The 24,345-nt window shown below is 40.4% G+C and overlaps 1 protein-coding gene across 2 annotated transcripts in view; it reads left to right on the top strand.

Annotated features, from left to right (window-relative positions):
• Positions 1-24,345, top strand: part of shroom1 (shroom family member 1) — a 55,282-nt gene that overhangs the window by 25,598 nt on the left and 5,339 nt on the right. For both annotated transcript variants that reach the window (XM_067423400.1, XM_067423401.1), the window contains 4 exons: positions 13,133-15,600; positions 15,684-15,736; positions 16,837-17,277; positions 21,791-22,321. In XM_067423400.1, coding sequence (XP_067279501.1) covers positions 13,219-15,600; positions 15,684-15,736; positions 16,837-17,277; positions 21,791-22,321 — 3,407 coding nt within the window. In that variant the 5' untranslated portion in view covers positions 13,133-13,218. The remainder of the gene's footprint in view (positions 1-13,132; positions 15,601-15,683; positions 15,737-16,836; positions 17,278-21,790; positions 22,322-24,345) is intronic.

The following is a 24,345-nucleotide window of genomic DNA, read 5'->3' as shown; positions in this document are numbered from 1 at the left end:
TAGATGATACATGGATTGGTGAATAGATGGATGGATGGGTGGATATATGGATAGATGATACATGGATGGGTGAATAGATGGATGGATGGGTGGATATATGGATAGATGATACATGGATGGATGTATGGATGGGTGGATATGTGGATAGATGGATGGATGGGTGGATATATGGATAGATGGTACATGGATGGATGGATGGATGGATGGATGAATGGATATATGGATAGATGATACATGGATGGATGGATGGATGGATGGATGGGTGGATATATGGATAGATGATACATGGATGGATGGATGGGTGGGTGGATATGTGGATAGATGGATGTATGGGTGTATATATGGATAGATGATACATGGATGGGTGAATAGATGGATGGATGGGTGGGTGGATATATGGATAGATGATACATGGATGGATGGATGGATGGATGGATGGATGGATGAGTGGATAGATGGATGGATGGGTGGATATATGGATAGATGGATGGATGGGTGGATAGATGGATAGATTATACATGGATGGATGGATGGGTGGATAGATGGATGGATGGATGGATGGGTGGATAGATGGATGGATGGGTGGATATATGGATAGATGGATGGGTGGATGGGTGGATAGATGGATGGATGGGTGGATAGATGGGTGGATATATGGATAGATGGATGGATGGGTTGATAGATGGGTGGATATATGGATAGATGGATACATGGATGGATGGATGGATGGGTGGGTGGATATATGGATAGATGATACATGGATGGATGGATGGGTGGGTGGATATGTGGATAGATGGATGTATGGGTGTATATATGGATAGATGATACATGGATGGGTGAATAGATGGATGGATGGGTGGGTGGATATATGGATAGATGATACATGGATGGATGGATGGATGGATGGATGAGTGGATAGATGGATGGATGGGTGGATAGATGGATAGATTATACATGGATGGATGGATGGGTGGATGGATGGGTGGATAGATGGATGGATGGGTGGATATATGGATGGATGGATGGATAGATGGATGGATGGGTGGATATATGGATAGATGGATGGGTGGATGGGTGGATAGATGGATGGGTGGGTGGATAGATGGGTGGATATATGGATAGATGGATGGATGGGTTGATAGATGGGTGGATATATGGATAGATGGATACATGGATGGATGGATCTCTTCCTATTGATGCAGTGATGCAACAAGACATCACTGTGATTTGGTAATAATAGATTGCATTTAAAAACTACTAACTAAAACATTTACTAGTTTTTTTATGTCAAATAATGATTTCTTAAAATTTGATAATATAATCTCTCTATATTTGAGACAATCTTGCAAGTAATCATGCTTGAGTTGCACACAGACTTCAACATTCAGCCTCAAAACAATTAATTTTTTTATTAAGTAAATGATCAAGTACTCTCAGTTCTTTTAGAGTTACTAGAAGGAACATTTGTGTACGTGAACTATACCAACTAAGCATTAACCAGCACAACATACTATTCCTGTTTCACTCTACCTGTTTTTTGTTGTTGTTTTTTTAAGGCAGTTGCTTCAATCTTTTTTTAAGCATCTAACTCCATTGTAGGACAATAAGTCTTTATAAATTAGGCCCCTGGATTTTCACTCATGACTTCAGATTCAGTCATTCTTCAAGTGCACAAGCTTAAAGTTGTGTGCGTTCCTTGTTTGGTTAAACACTTATTACTTCCTCGAATGACTTATTTGGAGCATTGCCATAGACTTAGCTATTGTTTTGCATTGCTTAATTGCTCTTTAACAAACACTACTGTAAGTATTTTCATGCTTCACATTGATCCTGCTTGATATACCTTTGCTTGTTGACTGCACTAGAAGTCTGGGTCAGAACCACTGAACCTAATCCCAGACGACAATCCCAATGAGACTGGGGCAAAAATGCCTTTGTGACATAGATATATTAATCCCACATTAACCTCACATAACAGACAGCTAAATATTAATGAAAAACCCAAATATAATGATGCCTGATCTGGTGTATAACACGCATTATATTTGGTGTTTATTAACTTAGTTTAAAAACTTCAGCCTCACATTTTGAATGACCCATGAAGGTGATTAAGATGACATCAGTCTGGAGGAGAGCACATGATAATCCTCCACTGGTCTCGTGGCACTATACAAGTGGACGTCATGCTGTAAAAAAGTCCCTCTTAATCCTCATCCTCATGGAATTTCACACATTAAAGGGTTAGTTCACCCAAAAATGAAATGTCTGTCATTAACTCCTCTCCCTAATGTCGTTCCTCACCCGTAAGACCTCCGTTCATCTTCACACACAGTTTAAGATATTTTATATTTAGTCCGAGAGCGTATGCAAGTGTATGCACACTATACTGTCCATGTCCAGAAAGGGAATAAAAACATCATCACAGTAGTCCATATGAGACATCAGTGGGTTAATTAGAGTCTCTTGAAGCATCGGAAATACATTTGGGTCCAAAAATAACAAAAACTACGACTTTATTCAGCATTGTCTTTGTTTTCAATCCTCAAATAAAGATTTGAACGGTTATGAATCAGCGAATTGATTCATGATTCGGATCGCCAAAGTCACGTGATTTCAGCAGTTTGACACGCGATCCGAATCATGAATCAATACGCTACGCAATGTGATAAGACATTCTAGCAACACCTTAGCAACCAACCAGAATACCCTAGCAACCACATAGAAACACCTTAGCAACCAACCAGAATACCCTAGCAACCACATAGCAACACCTTAGCCACCACCAAGAATACCCTAGTAAACATTCCAACAGGCAATATCAGTGATTTGTCCAAATATTGAAACAGATTCAAATGTAGGATCTGAAGAATACACTACTGAAAGCAAGTTGATGCACCTTAACCTGACCATTGCAGTGTATTTTTGGCACTCAGGCAGGTATGTTTTAGGGGGTTTTTTTGAGAAAGGGAAACACAATAAATTTCTAGTTTCAACATGGAGCCACAAAGAGAATCGCATACTTGCGGGCATGCAAACTTTGAAAAACAAAGCACATATAGTACTTTTCCCAATTTTTTGAACTGCCACAATATACGTTTAATATACCAAAGATGGCTAAAGCCAACAGATTTTACTGATCAGCCTTCTTATCTCTCAGTATAAACGAAATAATGATGCTGCCATCTTTCTAAAGTCATTTCCACCATCTGGTTCAAATCTCAGGTGAAAATAGTCATTTTGACCCCATACAGTAAAAAAAAATACATCCATGGCATTTACTATTTAGCCTCTGATCAGTATTTATGTTTGTCTTTCTTCAGAAAACAATATTAACAGAATCAGTGGATGTTTCTGACATTTGGTTGATTTGACACTGAATGACCCCACAGTAATTAGCTTTGCATATTACATATTACACCCCATATTATGATTCGCTTTGCCAAAAATTTTCAAATTGATGTTTTAAGGGAGTTACTGACCTTTACCTTAATTTCCTGTTTATATAAGATTATGCCAAAATTCTAGATGAGGTTCTCTTTTCAAGAATGGCATTGTGTTAATGAGGCTTTTCGTCATTAGTTGCTCATGTTCGTAACTGCTAGTGGCCAGTATTAGAGATCACCTGTTTATGAGAACAGATGACAGATGGATGAGAGTCTGAGGAAGGTTAAGAATAGCTCACCTTTGTTTGTCAAAGGCTTTTGTGAATTCAGAAGTTCAACTGTCAGATGGGAGTGGCAGAAACAATTACAGCAATGAAGAAAACACATTAGGCGTGAGTCTGAAGGCCTGCTGAGAGAGAGCTGTTGGTTATCTAAGGTGTCAACTAGTCGAACCAGCAAAGTTCAGCTTGAAGAACATGTTGGACAGATCATTTTACCTCTTGTGCTGTGCTGAAAACCCATCTAATACCTTAAAGGGGCGGTGAAATGCTGTTTCATGCATACTAAGCTTTTTACACCTTTAAAGACTTGGATTCCCATCCTAAACATAGACAAAGTTTCAAAAACTAATGTTGGACGTTTGATGGAGTATTTCTGTGTTAAAAATACTCCTTCCGGTTTCTCACAAATTTCGGCGAGTTTTTTTCGAGTATGGGTCGACTTGACGTTAATAGAGCGGAAGGTCCTTGTATGGGCCGTACGGGCTCTTCTCCCGGTAGGGTGCGCGCGCGCGTAACTAGAGGGAGAGAGAGGAAATGCACGCTGTAAACAGTCTCTCAGGTGCAGATCCAGTCGTCCGTGAACACTTATGACGCGCCACGCTCCACTTTATTCCTATGGGTGACGTCGAGCGACTTCAGCGCTTCAGCACAGCATTCCGGGAAGGCAGCGCTGCATTTGAACCGATTTGAACGCAGAAATGACGGGAAGCTTCAAGGCATCGCTTCAGTCGCGTCGCAAAGTGGATTTCCACGGTCACTGCTGTCACAGGACTTCACCAAATCATACCAAAGAAGTGTGTTTTTGACAGAGCGGTCCTGCTTTGGAAGATGCCGGTGAGTAAATCAACTTCAGATGTCTCTGCTATTGGCTACCGTCGCATGAGTAAACATCAGTAAACGACACGATCGCGTGCTTCGTCATTCAAATGCGCTAACGGTTACTCCATTGTTGTTCTGTATAACGTTACACTATTCTGACTCTGACGTGCAAAACCGTTTTGCTTGCTACCTCTAAGGTCTAATCACATACAATAGTCCATAAACCGAATCATGTCCTCATAAACTGCACACAAAGGCCCCTAAATACAGTCCATACCACAGAGACGGACGTCCTAATGTTGCCGTTTCTCCTGTTCAATTTATTTCCCTCAGATTTGATTGTGGATCATTATCTGTATTAGCTGAGATAGATGGGTTTCTCCACGCTTGAGGACGTCACCGCTTTGCGCGCTTGTCATTCTTTAGCTCCGCCCACATGATACGCCTCCAGGCGCTCTGTTTTTTCCGGAAAGACTCGTACAGCCTATATTTCTTTTATAAATATGATAAAACTAAAGACTTTTCGGAGATATGAAGGATGCAATACTACTCTATAGGTACTCAAGATTGACATGAGATTGACTGAAACTGAGTGTTTCACCCCCCCTTTAAAAAAAAGTACTGACCTAAAATAAAGATTTGAACAGTTATGAATCAGCGGATTGATTCACAATGTCACATGATTTCAGCAGTTTGACACGCGATCCTAATCATGAATCAATACGCTGACTCATAACTATTTGAATCTTTATTTGAGCATTGAAAACAAACCCTGAAGAGAAGACAAAGCTGAATAATTTTTGTTATTTTTGGACCAAAATGTATTTTTGATGCTTCATTAACCCACTGATGTCTCATATGGGCTGCGTCCGAAACCTGGAAAATGCTGCATTCGGAGGCATCAAGCAACGTCTGAATCTAATGTTTGCTTCACTTCCTGTCTCCTGAGAGACCTTCATCTGATCGATTTTGAAGGCAGCGTACACTTGTCCTTCGCTGCCTTTGGTATCCCACAATCCTGTGCTTTCCGATCAGTGACAGCTGAGCTGTGGAAAAGATGGCGTCCGAAAGTTGCGTTTGCTGGTCAGTTTGTGTGTAAATGTACGTTTTTAACCAATATTGTCCACTTCTGATGTCATTTCTAGCGAGAAATCACTAATTTAGTAATTAAATATGTGTTTAGTTCTCACCAAAGCTCTCTATATTTAGCTGTAGATCATCAAACTGTTACACTGCCTTATAGAAGTCTGTCCGAAATCCGTTTCATGAGGTGCCTTCATGCACAAAGCCATACAAGCCATGATATAATATAATCTCGGATCAAAGATGCCTACAGTCAATCAGTTAAAAAAAAGAAATACAAAACCTGTCCTAATTGAAAAGTAAACAAGTTGGCACAAAGATTTAATCCAATATTTGGCGATAATATACAGTAATGACAGATTTATACGCTTTTTTTTAATTCTCCGGCTTTTTTGTGTGACTGGGAACAAAAGTGTAAAAAATGAGGGGGTGAAAATCACAAAGAAATGACACAAATTAATTTAAAAAAAATTTGGGAAGAAAAAAAGTCTACAAAATTGGGTGAGTAAAGTCAGTACGTTTGAGTTAATTAGCATTTTCAGCAGCAATTTCAGATTACTGATCTACTGTTGAGAGGAAACATGGAAAATGACTGAAGAATCTGAGAAGTAAAAATAAAAGTGTAGGAGAAGCAATGGGGATGTGAATGGTGATTTCTTTTCCTATGAAAACACAATAACATTTACTACGAGTCTACGACAACTCAAATGATGAGGGGATGATGAAGCCATTACAATACTGAAGGGACGGGCCGGCCCATTTCCATTTCTGAGAGAGTCTGTGATGAAAACAGCTTGGTCTCTCTCTCTCTCTCTCTCTCTCTCTCTCTCTCTCTCTCTCTCTCTCTCTCTCTCTCTCTCTCTCTCTCTCTCTCTCTCTCTCTCTCTCTCCCTCTCTCTCCCTCTCTCCGTGCAGAGGACTCTGGGAATAAATGGCACCGGCGGGGCCCTCTTTATTCTGGAGCTGGCCAGGAATGCAAGGCCTTTTTTTCACTCCTCACACACCATTATCAGCGGTGAAATATTCCCTACGCTGCACCCATTGTGTACTTGCAGGGTGGACATCACAAACTGGGAGGCCTATCCTGTCGCTGTTTGTCTGAGAGATTTGCTGCGCTGACCGAAGTTTAAACAGTTTCTGTCTCTTAGGGGTTTCTAAGCTCTTACTCTGGTAAGAGAAGCTTGGCAACATTTCTTACTTCCTGCATTAGTATAACAAAGTAACTTAGAGTAGCATTAAACATCAGAGGTAAACCCAGCCTTCTCTACTGACTCGCATATGCATGAATGTAAACTGAATGGGGATCAAAAAAGTCTTGGATGTAGAAGCTCTTCTGTTTCCTCCAGCCTTTCCTTCCACTTGAATGTTTCTCTGTACTTCTGCCCAGATCATTGTGTACTATTTCCTGCACACAAACACTCGTGTTTCTATACAGAATGTGTAATTAGGGCATAATGTTCTCACTGTCAATCTGGATGCGTTTAATCGCTAAATCTGGGAGCATTTCTAAAGTTTACCACTCGTTATAATATTGCTTGTTGATTATGATAGTTGTCTGATGCTAGAAGAATCGCCATGGTTCAAGCATACTACGTTATGTTACAGTATATAAATAAAATGCCAATGGACCAAACACCAAATTTAAGATAGGATCTTTTTTAAAGTTGGCATTTACTGAAAGTCTCAAAATTGCATAATCCATCTTAAGAGTTCTCGCATGATCATTGCCGGTTAAAATTGCATTCCAGACATTTTCATCACTCCTCCATCCACCCGTCCTTCTTCAGGACTCTTATTAAGGTTGTCATCATTGATGCTCATTATTGTATATAGCTCGGTTTTAGAATATGTAAGCACAAGTTTAGACCACCTAAAAACCTAGTGTGTGTTGAGGCCAAGACAAGATCGAGAGTTAAGGGACCAAGTCAAGAACAAGACCAGACCTCAAAATCATCAGAAAGATCCACATTTACTGCCTGAGAAGTTACTAATCAATAAATACAATTAGAAATATCCACTTGTTAAATTGTGACGTAAGGAACGCCGTTTCTGGGTCCAAGCCTCAACTCGTTTCACTTGAGAATACAATTGACGGCCATTAATGAGCGCTATTTATTCATAATAAACATCAAACACTTTAAATACAGTCTACACAAGGGCATCTCAGACAATAATATTTTAACGGTTTATAAAGGATGAATCACTGTCTGGCCATCTGGAATTTTGGAATGGAGAAAAAGGTTCTGATTTTGTATATATATTATTTTTTTATTTTATTTTTGTAGTAGTAGTAGTATTACACCCCATTGTGTGTCTATTAGCACCATTTGTTGTTGTTTTTGTGGTATGAGAGAGAGCATTAGGACCCAGAAGCGCTGCCTCGTGTCAGACTTAACAACCTCGACTGGCCCAAACCGGGCTTTAGACTGTGCATGACACGCAATATGCATTTAAACTGGGTAAATGTAAAGCGATTATATCAACATTTTTGATTTTCCCTTTTTGTCATTACTTTAATTGCTCACATGGCAACACCGTTTGAGATATTACAATATCCGTTCACAATTTAACATCTTCAGTGCCTTGCCAGCATGTTCAGAAAGCTTTGTGTGAATCGTATGAATCCACTAGGAGAAATATAGGGCTGCACGATTAATCGAAATCTTACCAGTTGTGATTTGGCTTATGTGCGATTATGAAAGCTTAAAGGCTGCGATTTTAATTGAATGAATATATGCCCAGTGTGTGAGTGAAGAGCGGCTCTGTGATCAGGAGTAAACACTACTCCGTCTGAAAGACTGTGAGTTTGAGTCGCTTATAACCTGCGTTTGAAAAAACAACACGAGTCAAACATCTTCACAAAACTAGTGAAGCGTTCATAAACCTGTTCAACAAAAGACAACGTTTAATAACATGTTTTACCTCACTTCATATCATCAGTCGAGTGTGTGTGAGCTGAGCTGGCTTCCCATCACAGAGTGAGGCAGACGATGCATTATTTTATAGTATTCTATAACGTGATGAAGTCTATGTAGCTCAGCACTGCATCATAATATATTTTATTATTATGAAAACACCCTAGACGGCTTGAAGAACTCAAATACACCATATATTGTGTGTTTATTGTCTTCATGTTTATTCAAAACAAAATCTTCTTTTTATTCAGCTACAGCGCTAGCTTCACTTTGGGGATTTCCTGAAACGTCATTCTATGACTTCTCTCTGAGGCGTATCAGTTCTGTCGTTCTGTCAAATATAAATATTATTATATTGTTATATTTATTCTTTAGTACTCTACTTTTTATTTTAAATAATAAAAATGTCATTGTAATAGTAATATTTCTTATTTTGTTAAGTGTTATTATACATTATTTGTAATAATAATGATAATAATTATTAGTCATAATATATAAGAAAAAAATACATATACATAAAATGTTCTCTTTTTTTTGCCAGAATAATCGCAATTAGATATTTTCCCCAAAAAGTGCAGCTGTAGAGGAGTAGATACAAATCCAGAGCCTGATTATGCCAAAAGTCCACATTAAAACCAAAATATCTGACTTCCTATTGGTCGAAGCTAATGACTGCAAATTAGAAAGTTGTATCGGTTGCATTTGAAGCAGGACGTTTTGTGCCCGATCACATTAATGATGTCAGCGAATAAATCACAATGCACCTACAATTTAGCGATATCCCCACAGTTGTGCTTGTGACATAAAATCCTGAGTCCTCTAAAACAGGGTTGAGACAAGAACAAGACTACACTGTAAAACATTATATGTTCAATAAGTTATGACAACATATGTTTTTACATTGTTTTAACTCATCAAAATAAGTTAAGCAATGTTAAACTTGTTTTTATAAGTTATACAAGATGTAACTAATTTTTTAAAGTCAGTTTAACATAATTTAAGTTGAAATAACTTAAACATTCAAGTCTATTGTACTGCAAAAGTTCAAAATTTGCCTCTTTTTTTTTACAGTGTACCGTGGGACTTGGATTGTCTAAAAGTATGCTGTGTAAAGTATGTTACATACTTTAGCAATCTTCATCTGTTTCCTCATTGGCCCACATTTTTCCACCTCGCAAGCCTTCGAGCTTTCTTTAAAGAGCTTCCTCCTGACAGTGAGCTGGCTAAAGAGGGCTCAAGGAAATAACTTGGAATTAAAAGAATTTTGCACATGAAGGCTGAAATCAGATTTCTTAGTTGCTATCTTAGGGGACTTTTATAGTACTGCTGTGTGCCAAGCACTGCTTCAGTGGTGATCAAACACATTCTTGCCTAATTGACAAGCATCTATAATAGAGATGAAACGGTTTCAAAATTTCATATCATGAAACATGAACAAAATGTTGGTTTGGTGACTTACAACATTCATAGAAATCCCCTCAGTACTCAATGGTTGTAAAACCTCTCATTGTTTTCAATCTAAGACTGCAGAATTGACAAAAAATATAGCTATATATTTGTCGATTGCAATAATTCAATTATATTTTGCTGAGTGTGTTGTGTGCTGCTACTTTGGCCAGTTTAGGCCTGTTGTGGACGGCTGACTCCCAAAAGCTTCATGGTCAGTTTACAAATGACCTCTTTCTTTAAGAGGGTTACATTTGCAACCTTGCTTTGAGTAATTAGAAAATGTATTTTCAGCTGCATTTATTTAAACTTTAATAAGGGCCTTTATAAGTAATCAAATGTACAATACTGCACAGTCGCCACTGCATAAATTATAAATTGAATAACTTTTGTAGCTTTAATAATAATGAATATATATTCAGTCTAGAGCAGTGATGATTTTCTCTTTGTCTTTTGTTCTTTGATTAACATTAATAAAGGCTGCTGTCACTTTAAGAGCTGGTGGATCTGACACGCATCCTATTTTCGCCCACCTCTTGACATTCATTTAAGACTCTTTAACTCGCTTAAGACTGCTTACGATGATACTTTAAAAAAAACAAGCATTTTGATTTCATTAATTTTTTTCCCAGTTTAAACACAATAAGACACAAAAATATAACTTATCAGTCCTGGCGCTGTTCGAGAAGCGGCTTTCTGTGATCGCATTTCGTGTGTTTCGCCACTTTGCGGACAGTGCGCCAGTACCAAATTCAGTTCTCTTTTGCATCTTATGGTGCTTTAATGAATAAATGGTTGACTGATCATAGGTTAGGCCTACATACAGGTAAAGCATGCACCCTCGAGGCATTTTTTTGTTTGTTTTTTGCAAAATGAGTAGAGGTGTAACGATTTACTTTTGCCACGATTCGATACAGACCACGATACTCAACTCACGATGCCATATGCATCGCGGTATTTTAAGACAAAATAAAGACACTTTTTTTACCCAAAAATATTCCACCATTGCATTGTTATACATTTATATTCAATATTAGTATTCGTTTTAATGTCATTGAAACTCCATAAACGTAAAAAATTTCCCCTCTTGCATTACTCACGCTTTCAATGCCGGCATTGGATCTCTAGCCGCACGCAGACTCTCCCAGTCCTCACTATGACCTGCCCTATACATATAAGAATAAACCATCTAAAATGCTTTAAATAATCATAATACTAAAACTAAATATGATCTGGTGATTTAAATGGTCTGTTAATGGAAGCCATCATGTCTCTTCAGAAAACTTGGATTTGGATTAGACAACTCGAACAGTTATTTTTACAATGCCTTAATATCATTTTTTTTGGATCTTTTAAGTTTTAGAGGAATGGGATGAGGAGAGGAATGGCCTTTAAATGGAGGGACCGGAATATCTCAGTTTTTTTTAGTGTTTGGAAATTAAACAAAAGGGTGAGGAGGAAGAATTTACATTTTTGGGTGAATTATACTTTATTGTAGTAAGTTCGTAATGTGAGGAAGGAAGAGGACACGGGGGTCGGCAGGACGGTTGATACTCTTTTATTTATCTCTGTACTCAAGGCACACTCAAACGTGTGGAGATAATGTCCAACTCAAAACAATAGCGATCACTTCCGGGTCGGCACTTCCGGCTTCCGGTAACTCAGTCTCTGTTTCAGCATCAACCGTCCGTCGCTCTCTCTCCTCGGTCTCCGGTTCCACCGGTGTTTTATACCCTCTCCGCGCTCATTACTGGAACAAGAGACAGGTGTTATTAATCTGCGTCCAACCCACTCACTTACCGCTCGTCCCGCGACTCTCTCTCCCGCTGCAGACCTCGCTGAACCACGCCCCCCTTGCCACACTTATAAATACAGCAAATTGGGCCTACGATAAAACAGCTCCTATACATCTCTATCTCTATCCTATACAACAGCTAAACAGCTCGAATCACATCGTTTACATCAACGATGAATATCGTCGCATTTTTGTATCGCGATATATCGATTAACAATATATCATTACACCTCTAAAAATGTTTGATACTATACTTAAGTACATACTTATTTTCAGCTTTGTTAAAACATTATTTATAATATTATCGTAGACGGTGCATATTGCACACCCCTTATCACCATATTTTCACACTGCATGCTGCGCCTGTGTGAGACTGTTGCTAACTTTGGTTTATCGACTAAGTGGTAACCATTTATCCCTAATCTATAAGATCATAGTTTTGTCTTAATTCATATACGTATGATTTGTTTTATGCCTTTTTGAGTATAAATAGTGTAAGTAGTGTGTTCACACTGAAAGTCCAGAAAGAAAAGGTGCACTTCAGAGACTCAAATGATGCATTTAATTAGTCAAAATTAGTTAATGTTGAACTGTTGCAGCTTTCTTTATGTATCTTAAGATGAGGGGCTTTCAGTCTAAATAACCTTATATAATTCATAGGGTTGACCCCGAATAGTCGAAGATTCGATGCATTGATATGTTTCGACCACCGATCTCACGGACGAATCTTCACGGGTGTGCGACCCCTTTAAGGGCGCTGAGCTTCGGGACGTGAAATTCAAACACATTTTCAATGAGTGTACACACACCGGAGGTGCATTCGGTGCCTGTCTGCGGCGACTCAGGAAGTTGTTTAAAATCCTGTGCTACAAGATACACCCATCATGCAGCTATTCTGTCAGAAGTCGATTCAAAATTGAGCTTGCGTGTATGTAATGTGCGCGTCCGGTGTGAGATCCTGAGGCGCGGCGCGGAGCTTCGCGTCCTTCACCCTCTTTAGGCACAATCGGCTTAAGAACTAGCATGTTAACGCACTCAAAGTGTTCTTTTCCTGTCTAGGCAGGTATTTTTTTTTTCTATTTTGTTCTTTTATATAGCTATTGTGTGATGTTCTGTCCCATTCACACACAGATGATTCGACTATCAGTCGACCATAGAGAGATTTCGAATTCGAATAAGTAAATCCTTAGTCGGGGAAACCCCTAATACTTCATATACTTGAAGGTAAACTACATAGAGCATAATTTACTTGGGTCTTTTGGAACATTAACCACCAATCCATATAAAACTAATAGTTTAATCAATGTAAAACTGTGTATGTGTATGCATTATTTTTTAGCAGTGCCGTATCCAGTTTTCTTTCCAGTGCCGTGTCCAGTTTTACAAATCTTTGTTTGTTTTTTCTCGCAGGTAATGCCAGATTCCTGTGGCTTCTGTTTTGTCACTATAGTGAGGAAATATTTCCCCTTGGTCCATAATTCCACACCATAGCTCACATGGATTCCTATCATTTCCACTTCGAGAGGATGAGTAACCTTGACCTACATCCTCTGAGTCTTCCGGTCAGTCGACTCTCCCCGGCCAAGTCCAGTAGCAGTATTGATCAGTATACTCACCACCACAGCAAAGGAGACTCAGCCTATAGCTCATTCTCCGGTGGCTCCACAGTCCCAGATTACCCTTCTCCTTTCCTACTGGATGAAATCCAGTCTCAAAGCTTGCACTACACCGATCTGAAATGCGCGAAAACTAAATATAGTCTTGATTCGGATTCTAAGAGCATGGACCACATTTACCGCTCCATGGAAACCGTTGCACAACCGCATCACAGGAGCAGCGCTGACTTTTCTAACATTGAAAATCCGTCAGTTCATATGCATCCATTACCGCCTCCTCCACCTCCTAACCGTCTGAACAGTTTTGTAACAACCAGGAATCTTGAAAACTCAAGGGCACGTCAGAGTCCAGAAGGTCAGCTTGCTGACATGTCCACTTCACAGCAGACTGATAATCCAGAGGCCTCTGGCGTCCGGACTGAACCTGTCCATGGTCGAGCATTTTCACAGCTTAAAGATCATCTCAAGCAAGACCCAGGGGACAAGATGCTAGATCCACCAAAGCCTACGGAGATTTTAAATAGATTGCCCCTGCAAGCCGGTCAACCAGAGCACTTAAAGCAACCTTGGAGTGGCCATTCAGAAAATCAACGAAAGCGGTCGCATTCAGCTTATGGTGGACCTGTTTCTGAGCATCAGTGTTTCGTCAGCTCCTGCAATATGCCACAAAGCATGCTCAGTGGGAGCATTCAGCACAAAGGACAATTTTATTTTGTTACGGGAGTCTTCAAGTCCTCTGAGCCTAGTGTCAAGCAAGGTGTTGATGATCGTGCAAGCATGGAAACCTCTAGTGAGTGGTCTTACAAAGCTCAGCGTAGAAGGCAGAGCTGTCCTGATGGTCCGAGTGGTAAGATGTTTTTTCAAGAGGAACACAAATTTAGCCTTCAGAATGAAGTTGTGGAGCATCCTAATAACACGTCTGAAGGTGTAGAAGACCAGAGGGTCATGAGTAGAGAAACCGGCAGGCATCACTCCACCAACCACCCTATCTTCTACTGTGGACCGGAGGACAATTCAGTTGGTACAATAATAACCCCAGCTCTAATTAAGGAAGACCATCCCAAGAAAGAAGAAGAAATTACCAGAGTTTCAAGATGTCCCCAACTGAATATTCCAAGTGACAAGATCAGCAAGGAGACTACCCCACTTTTGTATCACCTCACAGGAGCGAATAGGGCATCATATACTGACAAGTTCAAAAACAATAATGATTGTGGTCAGGTGATGAAGAATCCCGATTGTGTCAAAGATAAACAGAAAGCTGAAAATGATGGGCAAACCTCTCCCAGCAGCGAATGTCGGCAGAGTGAAATGCCTAAAGAACAACCAAATGAATACTTCTATGGTACGTTAGATGACTCCTACAGGAAGTATTACAAGGAGAAACTGAAAGATGCCCAATCCAAGGTCTTGAGGGAGACTTCTTTTAAAAGGAGAGATTTGCAACTTTCTTGGCCACACAGGATCAAGCAAAAGGCAGATAAAAATCTTTCTGTTTTACCTGTTGGTTCTCCATCGCTAGACATACAACCAATCTTGGACACTCATAATCCTCAAGCAGCAGACAAGGAGTACAGGAAAGAGCTTGGACAGGAGATTGACAAGATAATTGAAAAAGAAACGGAGAAGCCACAGAATATTGCTCAACCACAGGTGCCTCGAGTAGGGTGTAGGAAACGTTTGACAGCGGATCAGAAAAAACTGTCTCGCTCGGAACCTGAGAAGCTGCACCAGCTGGCAGATGGACCTGCTCATAAGACCTGCTTCTCTCTTGGCAACGAAGCCGAAAGTCTTCTCTCAGACGGGGATCACGGTCTAGTGGCTTCCAGGCGGAAAATGTTTGAAACACGGGGCCGTGCTCTCTCTGCCTCAAACTTCTCAAAAGCAACTCTGAAGCACCTTCAGCATAAAGCCTTGGTTGCTTACATGGAGCGTAAAACTGGACAAAAGGTAGCGGAGCCCCAGCATCCAGCTCCACAAGTACCCAGCAACAGAAACTCAACTGCGGAGAGGCTGTCTGAGTGGAGCTCCAGACGTAATTCTGGATCCAAGAAGATACTCGACAGGCCTCTTTCTGCTGGTCAAATTCTCGACTCTGTGTCAAGTTCTGTTAAATACACCCAGTTCAGCACTGCTCAGTCCAGCTGGAGAGAGGAGTCCTCTACAGGAAGGAATTCGGCCTCTGTGGAGAGTCTCCTGGACCAGCCTGAACAACCCAAGTTCTTACGGACTCGCAGCACCTCGACTCCCCATGCTTTCCAGGTATCTTTTTAAAACTGTTCATCAAAATTCCAGTTTCCCTGTTAAGTAGCATTCACCGCTAACATTCTGTCATATATCCATAGGTTCGGAAACATCCAGATGAGTTTCCAGCCATTCATAACATGTCTATTTCAAGGTGACCTGTTGTTACTCTTATTGCTAATGTTAGAACTAGTGTTGTAGTCAAGACCACCTAAACCGGGACCAAGACGAGACTAAGACCAGCATGTGCCAAGATCACAACATGACCAAAGACCAGACCAGAACTCCCTAAAATCATCTAAAAGATCCATATCTACTATCTGAAAAATTACTTATATTTAGTTAAAGGACAACTCCGGTGAAAAATGACCCTAGGGGTAATTAACAGATGGTTACCGAGTAGATTGGTTTCTGGGATGCGTTTTCATGAATGTAAAGAATTTTATCTCTAAAAACAGATTAGCTTATAACACTCGTCTATGGGGCACAGAGTAAGTAGTTAATGCCACTAACACGGCTCAAAATAGCCTCACACTAACACGGCCGCATCATGAGGGTCCCTACATGCAAACCGAAGCATTGAGAACTACAAACAGTTTAATAAGAAGATACTTTATAAAGACAGTCCATTACGCGTTTACAGACAGCAGCCATCTTGGAAAACAGTCTCAAAGAGTCGAGCCACGAACGCTGTGCTAAATGAGCTGATCGATAGGAATTAAGTTTGTGAAATGTAATTACATGGACATTTTTATGTATGTATTTATTTTCTCTATTGCGTTCAGTGTTTTCTTACGGAAACAACGGACCAATATGAGATTCCAAGTCACCATTCATCACTTAGCACAGCGCTCGTGGCTCGATTCGTCGAGACTGTTTTCCAAGATGGCTGCTGTCTGTAAACGCCTAATGGACTGTCTTTATAAAGTATCTTCTTATTAAACTGAGAGAAATTATTGATTGCATTTTAAGCAGTAAGTTTTACATCAAATCACATCAATGATGTTTAATCAGAAAATGCACCTGCAATGTAGTGATATCCTTGCAGTTGTGGTCTTGAGATAAAATCCAGAGTCCTCTGAGACTAAGACCAAGACCTTAAAAAAATAGCCTTAAGACTGGTCTCAAGTACTACAACACTAGTTAGAAAGTCTATCCTGTAATTCATTATTACCACAGTTTGAACAGTAATGACTGCAAATGTAATCAATGTGACATTTTGGTTCCTAATTTAAGTGAAACATTCTTTTTCAGTGGTCAAAGAAAAGTAGAGGAAGATACAGTAGTCCATCATAGACGTACAGCATCTGTCCATGATGAGCAGTGGGTACAAATAAGAGCTCCCAGAGGGAAATCTATGGAGGAACTTGGTGTGTCCATTGTCACGAGACCTGAAGTTCTCAGCAAAAGTTCTGAGCAGCTTGACCAACTTCAGGGCAAGCAGGCCATGCCCGCTACAGAGAAGAGAACTGTGTCATTTCATGCTGAAGGAAGGCACACAGAGAGGAAGATGCTCAGCGCCGGAGAACACACGGATAACTCTCAGGCAGGCCCTGAGAACCCACTCTTAACCAATTCCTCCAATAATGATGAAATCCATACAGCTTCACACAATGGACGTAAACATAAAGCTGAAACTGTTCTTTCTATGCCCGGTCACTCCACTGAACCTGGTGGAATCAAGCTGGAACTCAGGTATATCTAAATTCATTTCTATATGCATTCATTGCCCTGTTTACAGCTGGTATTAAATTGTTAGTTCACCCAAAAATGAAAATGATCTCATTAATGACTTACACCCGTAAGACCTCCGTTCATCTTCAGACACAGTTTAAGATATTTTATATTTAGTTTGTGAGCTTTCTGTCACTTCATTGAAAACATATGCACAATATACTGTCCCTTTCCAGAAGGACCAGAAAGGGAATAAAAACATCATCACAGTAGTCCATATGTGACATCAGTGGGTTAATTAGAGTCTCTTGAAGCATCCAAAATACATTTGGGTCCAAAAATAACAAAAACTACGACTTTATTCAGCATTGTCTTCTCTTCCGTGTTTGTTTTCAATCCGCGTTTGCGACTGCGCAGTCTCCCTCAGACTATAAACGAAGCTCGCGGCACCAGATAACACGTCAGCAGCGTCACTGCGCAGTCAATAACGCGATTGAAAACAAACCCGGAAAAGAAGACAATGCTGAATAAAGTCGTAGTTTTTGTTATTTTTGGACCCAAATGTATTTTGGATGCTTCAAGAGACTCTAATTAACCCACTGATGTCTCATATGGACTACTGTGATGATGTTTTTATTCCCTTTCTGGACATGGACAGTATAGTGTGCATACACTTGCATACGCTCTCAGACTAAATATAAAATATCTTAAACTGTGTGTGAAGATGAACGGAGGTCTTACGGGTGAGGAACGACATTAGGGTGAGGAGTTAATGACATACATTTCATTTTTGGGTGAACTAACCCTTTAAGATGCCTTTTGGTCGATCAGATCACAAGTAGACGAGGGAGACTCTAAAGAAATAAGTTAACTCAATTTAAATAACAAGCACGAGCAGAGACAACGGAGAAACACAGAGAGCATCAGCTTTAGTTTCTGCTCTGACAGACTCAAGACCAGCCGAACGCTGTGAGTGTGTGTTAGAAATCAGGAATGGAGAGAGAACATTGAGCTTGGGACGTTTCTCATCTTCAAACCAAACTTGGGTCTCCAGCCGAGAGTTTAAATCCCGTCTGGCTAGCGCTCGTCCCATAATGTTTAGCATTAGGTCAGTAGAGGAGAGTAGGGCGTCTTTTAGAGGCTGTTCCAGTGCGTTTGACCACATGAGCGTTTACACTACGAAAGCAATCCGGACCAATGAGTTTCAGCTCACTCTGGAAGTGGACCAAAGTGGACAAGCTCAAAGCGTTTCAGACCCGTTTACAGCTGTATTTAGAGCCGTCCACTGGTGATTCAATCAGCCTTTTATTGATACTTGCCAAGGCAAGTCTCTAAAAGTAGTTTATTTTGCTCATGCTTGGTTATCAGTTTACAGTCCTCATGAAGTCAAAATTGACCATATTTACTTTGTTAGTGCACATTGCTAGTCTTGTGGTGAACAATTAATCCAAGCAAGTCAATCCACAAGAAAAGTCTTTGTAATCTTTAATCAAAATCTTAACGCCGTTCCTTCTCTGACATCAGTTTGATGGCTTGGGCTGTAAACTTGAGTTCTGATGTGTCTCCAATTTTGAAAGGAATGCCTCCTTTACAAGATCCAATCAATTCCCAGCAGGAAAAAAACAAGCCATGCCCTCTGTTTTTCTCTCTATTACAATACTGGTCGCAACTTCCCATTCACGCAGACTTTAATTACATTTTGGTGGGAGACTCTTCTTAAATGTTTCTGCTACAGACATGAATGTTACCTCAAATACCTTTCGAAGCTATTTTAATATTATTGTTTCTAAACATAAAATTGTTGACTCTGGATCATCGTAATTTCCATGTTTCACACTGTTTAATCTTCCCTCTGGGTTAGGAATTACTCCTGGTATTAAAGTTTCAAGGTTTAAACTGTGCATTCGTAAATCCCAGGTTAATGTTCTTATTTGCATGTCAATATCATTGCCATTGCATGGACACAACAGACAACCTGTTTAAATAATGGCTTGTTTCACTCTTCTGCATCAGAATTCGTTATACAAATGGAAAAACTGGTGTGTAGAGAACGTTTCTGTGACTAGTGCATTAATATTTAATGAGGAAAACTGTACAGGTCTGCGTTTCCCAAAAGCATCGTAAACTTAAGTCGATTAAAGAACAATTACCACCAATGGTTTCTACGATTAACTTAGGCTTAAGATGCTTTTGGGAAACGCAACGCTGTTCTGTTCAGTTTATGATTGGCTGTTTGTCGCTGAACAACTTGAGATTAAATTCTAATGCTGCATCTTACTCACTGTAAACTTTTGGCACCACAATACAGCTTTAACAGAGTAGGGTTTCATAAGGTTAAAAACTGGTGGTAAAACATTACTATACCCATGGTTAAAGCAGGGTCTAAAAAGATAACCCAGGGTTAAGCTCAGTGTGAAAAGCCCAATTTATAGACCAACTGAAACCTGGTCTGAAGTCAATGGCTCAGTATTATTTATTTATTTTTGTTATTTAAAGAGCCTGTTAGTAATATGCGCCGAGACTCTGATTTTTTTTTTGCACGTAACGCCCAAAACACACCCATTACTCGTTAAGAGTCTAGGGACAACCCTTTTTTCCCAACGTTAAACTTGCAAAAGTGGATTCCTGCGCCACGTGTGCTTCAGACCATGCGCTCAGACCGTTAGGCCCATAGTCTCAAACTCAGACATCACGCTCAGTTGGTTGAATGTCTGACGCATAAGGCACACAAAATTCGAAACACTTCAGTAGTTTCAAAGTCATCATCTGATTGGTTGGATTTCCAGGAGACGTCTGTCAAGTTCTTTAACAGTCTGCCTGGAAACGAAGATGATGCCCCCCTCATGGAAAAAGAACGAAATCATGTTTACAACTGTAATAATGATTGCTTATCAGGATCAACTAAACGCTGGATTTTCAAAAGTATGGGATGTTAATTTCGCGGCATATGCCCTTTAAAATATGTCCTTGGCCAATGAAAGCTGCGATGGAGTCCAGACTTTCTGAAGGTCTGTCTACGCAAGACTAGAGCAATCCCAACCTAGATTTTCTGCAAAGTTGGCATGAAACCGAAGTTGTGATAGTCTTTTCCTAGCTTTTTGTTCTTCTTGGAGTGTATGAAATTGGCCCTTGTTAACTAATGGGTCCTACACACTGATTTTTCAAAATCCTTTGCAAATGTTGCTTGTCAGACTGTACGAACATGATCCCCGATATAAGCAACACTGTAAGATCTCAGTTGGAATTAATATCAGACTGAACGATAGTCAAGGTGAGCTAAAAACGGATGAAGAAAACTCGTCCGGACTTTAATATCATCAATCAATGTCGCGTTGAGCTGCATTACACGCGGGACTGAAATGGAGGCTACAGAGAAATCTCGAGCTCTCGTTTTGGTCATAGTTTGTCTTGAAAAACCCGAGATATTTGACGGCCGTCGTAGAAGTCACACTGCAGGATTGTTTGCCAAATCTGCCAGAATTTCATTTGAGGTAAAATTTGATCGCAGCGCTCATTAATCGGCTGCCGGTGAACATGTCAAACTAACGATTAAAGACGTCAGATTTTAGCCTAGGATCAGAGGAATCTTTTAGGATTTGCTAAATTTGTCTCAGATGGCCAAATCGTGGTCAAAATCGCACAGTGTGTACCAGGCTTTAGTAGAATAAGTTGACAAAGTTGCAAAGTTACTTATAGTCAGTAGAATTTCTGTTGGGGAGCATCAACAAAAAGTGTAAGCAGATATTAAGAGGACAGTCTACTAATACTCTAATGAGAGTTAGTTGATGCGTAGTTGGAGAGTTATAGTTAGTAGAATATCTAAAGTGGACCATCAAAATAAAGTGTTACCGAGGATTTATTCAGCTCTCATTTTCTAAGGAGACTGGCCAACACACTAAAGGCCCATTCCACCATGGACATCATCTGTTTGTCCGGCTTGCAGGTCCATTGTAGGGTTGGACAATGTCTACCAAATTGGCATCAGACAGTGAGACAGACAGCCTTTAAGAGTTAAGCTCTGTTAATGGGGCACGCGTCTCTCTTTCTCCAAAGAGAGAATGTGCACAGAGCTGAAGATGCTTGAATGAAGCGCGTTTGACTTTGGATAAAACTAATAACTAGGATATAGCGCTAAAATATCAATCTCTAGCTCTCGTTTTGGTCATTGTCTTTTGAAAAAAACTAGAAATTTGACGGCCGTCGTAGAAGTCACACTGCAGGATTGTTTGCCAAATCTGCCAGAATTTCGTCTGAGGTCAAATTTGATCGCAGCACTCATTAATCGGCTGCCGGTGAACATGTCAAACTAACGATTAAAGACGTCAGATTTTAGCCTAGGATCAGAGGAATCTTTTAGGATTTGCTAAATTTGTCTCAGATGGCCAAATCTTGGGCAAAATGGTGCACCCGGCTTAAATGATGTAGATCTGAATGCCAGGCAGTTATGGGGGATATTTAGTTTTACTCTGAAGGTTAATGTATTTGATTATGGCTTTATTGAAGGCATTTATGTTTGTTTTTTTATATATTACAGTAAGGAGCAGGATAAGAGTGAAACAGCCGTCTCTAGTCAAGAGGTTTCTCTCAATCATGGAGTCAGAACAGATCCTAGACTATGGCTCTCGACCTCTGAGGTGGCGGAAAACAATTGGACATCTCCTGAAACGCCAAGTGTGGCTGAACCCCAAAATGCACCACCTGCCCCGTATGTTAGGAATGAAACCATACCCGTTACAACACCACCTGGCATTCAAGAGTCCAGCCTGGTACCTGCACTTAATGGGAAACAAGACCGGAATATAAAGAAGGAAGACCGCCCTCTTCTGATTGAAAACAGGGTGCCGGAAAGAAACGGCCCATTGGAGCAACTCAAGTGGGAGGAGCTGGTTCAGGAAGTGGTCTCAGCTGACCAATCATTAGCTCGCACTCTTTACCCTGTAGCCAATAGGAAGACCGCACTCATGCTGATGGAGCAGCTGTTATCTGAAGATAATCTTCTAATGGAGGAACACTACAAGAAAAAACAGGCGCAGAAGGTTAATAACCCAGAAACAGCTGCACAGAGGTGACTACTGCACATACACACATCAAATGCTGCATTATAAAGGTATTCATAGTGAAGATTAAATGCATTATACATTTTTATAAATAATTTTAACCAAACTTAAAATGAATGTGTTTGCAGATTCCTTTTTACATTTGAAATTGGTTGTTTGTCGTGTTTTAAATATTGCATTATACAGCTTTTTAAAGGATAGATAAGTAAAAAAGTTAAAATTATTAATGCGATCATACCGATCAGGCATAACATTATGACCACTGACAGGTAAAGTGAATAACACTGATGATCTCTTCATCACGGCTCCTGTTAGTTGGTGGGATATATTAGGCAGCAAGTGAACGTGAAGGGAAGTGAGCAAAGTGGATGTGTTAGAAGCAGGAAAAATGGGCAAGCGTAAGGATTTGAATGAGTTTGACAAGGGCCAGATTGTGACGGCTAGACGACTGGGTCAGAGCATCTCCAAAACTGCAGCTCTTGTGGGCTGTTCCCGGTCTGCAGTGGCCAGTATCTTTCAAAAGTGCTCCAAGAGGAGCAGTGGAGAACCGGCCACAGGGTCATGGGCGGCCAAGGCTCATTGATGCACGTGGGGAGCGAAGGCTGGCCCGTGTGGTCCAATCAAACAGACGAGCTACTGGAGCTCAAACTGCTCCAGAAGTTAATGCTGGTTCGGATAGAAAGCTGTCAGAATACACAGAGCAGCTCAGTTTGTTGCGTATGGGGCGGCATAGCCGCTGACCAGTCAGGGTGCCCATGCTGACCCCTGACCCCACCAAAAGCACCAACAGTGGCACGTGAGCATCAGAACTGGACCACGGAGCAATGGAAGAAGGTGGTCTGGTCTGAGGAATCACGTGTTCTTTTACATCACGTGGATGGCCGGGTGTGTGTGTGTTTGTGGCTTACCTGGGGAACACATGGCCCCAGGAGGCACTATGGGAAGAAGGCAGTGTGATGTTTTGGGCAATAAGGTTATGCCTGACCAGTGTATAATGCGTTAAAACACTTGTATAATACATTATATATAAAGGCTTTAAAGGAAGTGTATATAAGATTGTGGCCAAAACCCCCTCCTCCTGACTCGAGGTTGCCAGATTGGCTGCAGGATCAGCAGAACGTTTGTAGATCTGCAGCTGTGCTAACTAGAGCAGATCTGGCAACCCGAAACACTACTGACTTCGTGATTGGTCGATAGGTGGAGGGCGGAGCTGAAGGCCAAAACACATGTCCATCATAAAAAATAAAATAAAAAATCCATACGGCTCATGTTCTCAAATAAAATAAAGCGCTGTAATCTCAGCAGTGTCAAAATCAATCAATCAATCAATCAATCAATCAATCAATCAACATTATTAATACAGCGCTTTTACAATGCCGATTGTTTCAAAGCAGCTTCAGTGTTAAACAGGACAATATTGCAACAAAATATGATTTGGCAAGTTTATAGAATTAAATATGACCTAATTAATCAATTTAATTTGTATATTTAGTTGAATAACTCAGATCTTAATTTTAGTGTCCCGAATAAAAGTCCCACTTTTAACACTTTATACTTGACTTGTGTACTTACATTATCACAAATATTTCAAGAATGTTTAAATAAAACACGTGTGTCGCCTATCAATGACATCATACCCGCGTTACCCTCCGGTGTTATTTTGTAGAAACCATAGCAACACCAAAGCCGCTTTAATATCTGATGTGTTTTATTAGACAGACGAGCAACTGTTTGGATCATTGATGGACAGAAACGAATGATTGTTCTCCAGCTCATCACAGTTAAGCCGAGCGTATACGGTCATACGAGATCGCAGACCATTTTTTTATCTCAGGAGAAATCGCGTGGACATCGTGGATGCTCGTATGGTCGTGGCTATGAGATGAGCCGAGCACTTTATGAGCACCTCACAACCTCCTGATCATTTTTAATTGGCCCGATTTTCACCAGCGTATGGCTGTCCCCTATTGCCAAATCACGCACAATCACGTCACATAGGCTAGATCGATGAGTATCAAAATCACGGATTCAT

This window comes from Pseudorasbora parva, chromosome 18 (genome assembly GCF_024679245.1).
Source record: "Pseudorasbora parva isolate DD20220531a chromosome 18, ASM2467924v1, whole genome shotgun sequence".
Lineage (NCBI taxonomy): Eukaryota > Metazoa > Chordata > Actinopteri > Cypriniformes > Gobionidae > Pseudorasbora > Pseudorasbora parva.
Note: the sequence above shows the minus strand (reverse complement) of the source record. Positions and strands in the feature narration are given on the sequence as shown.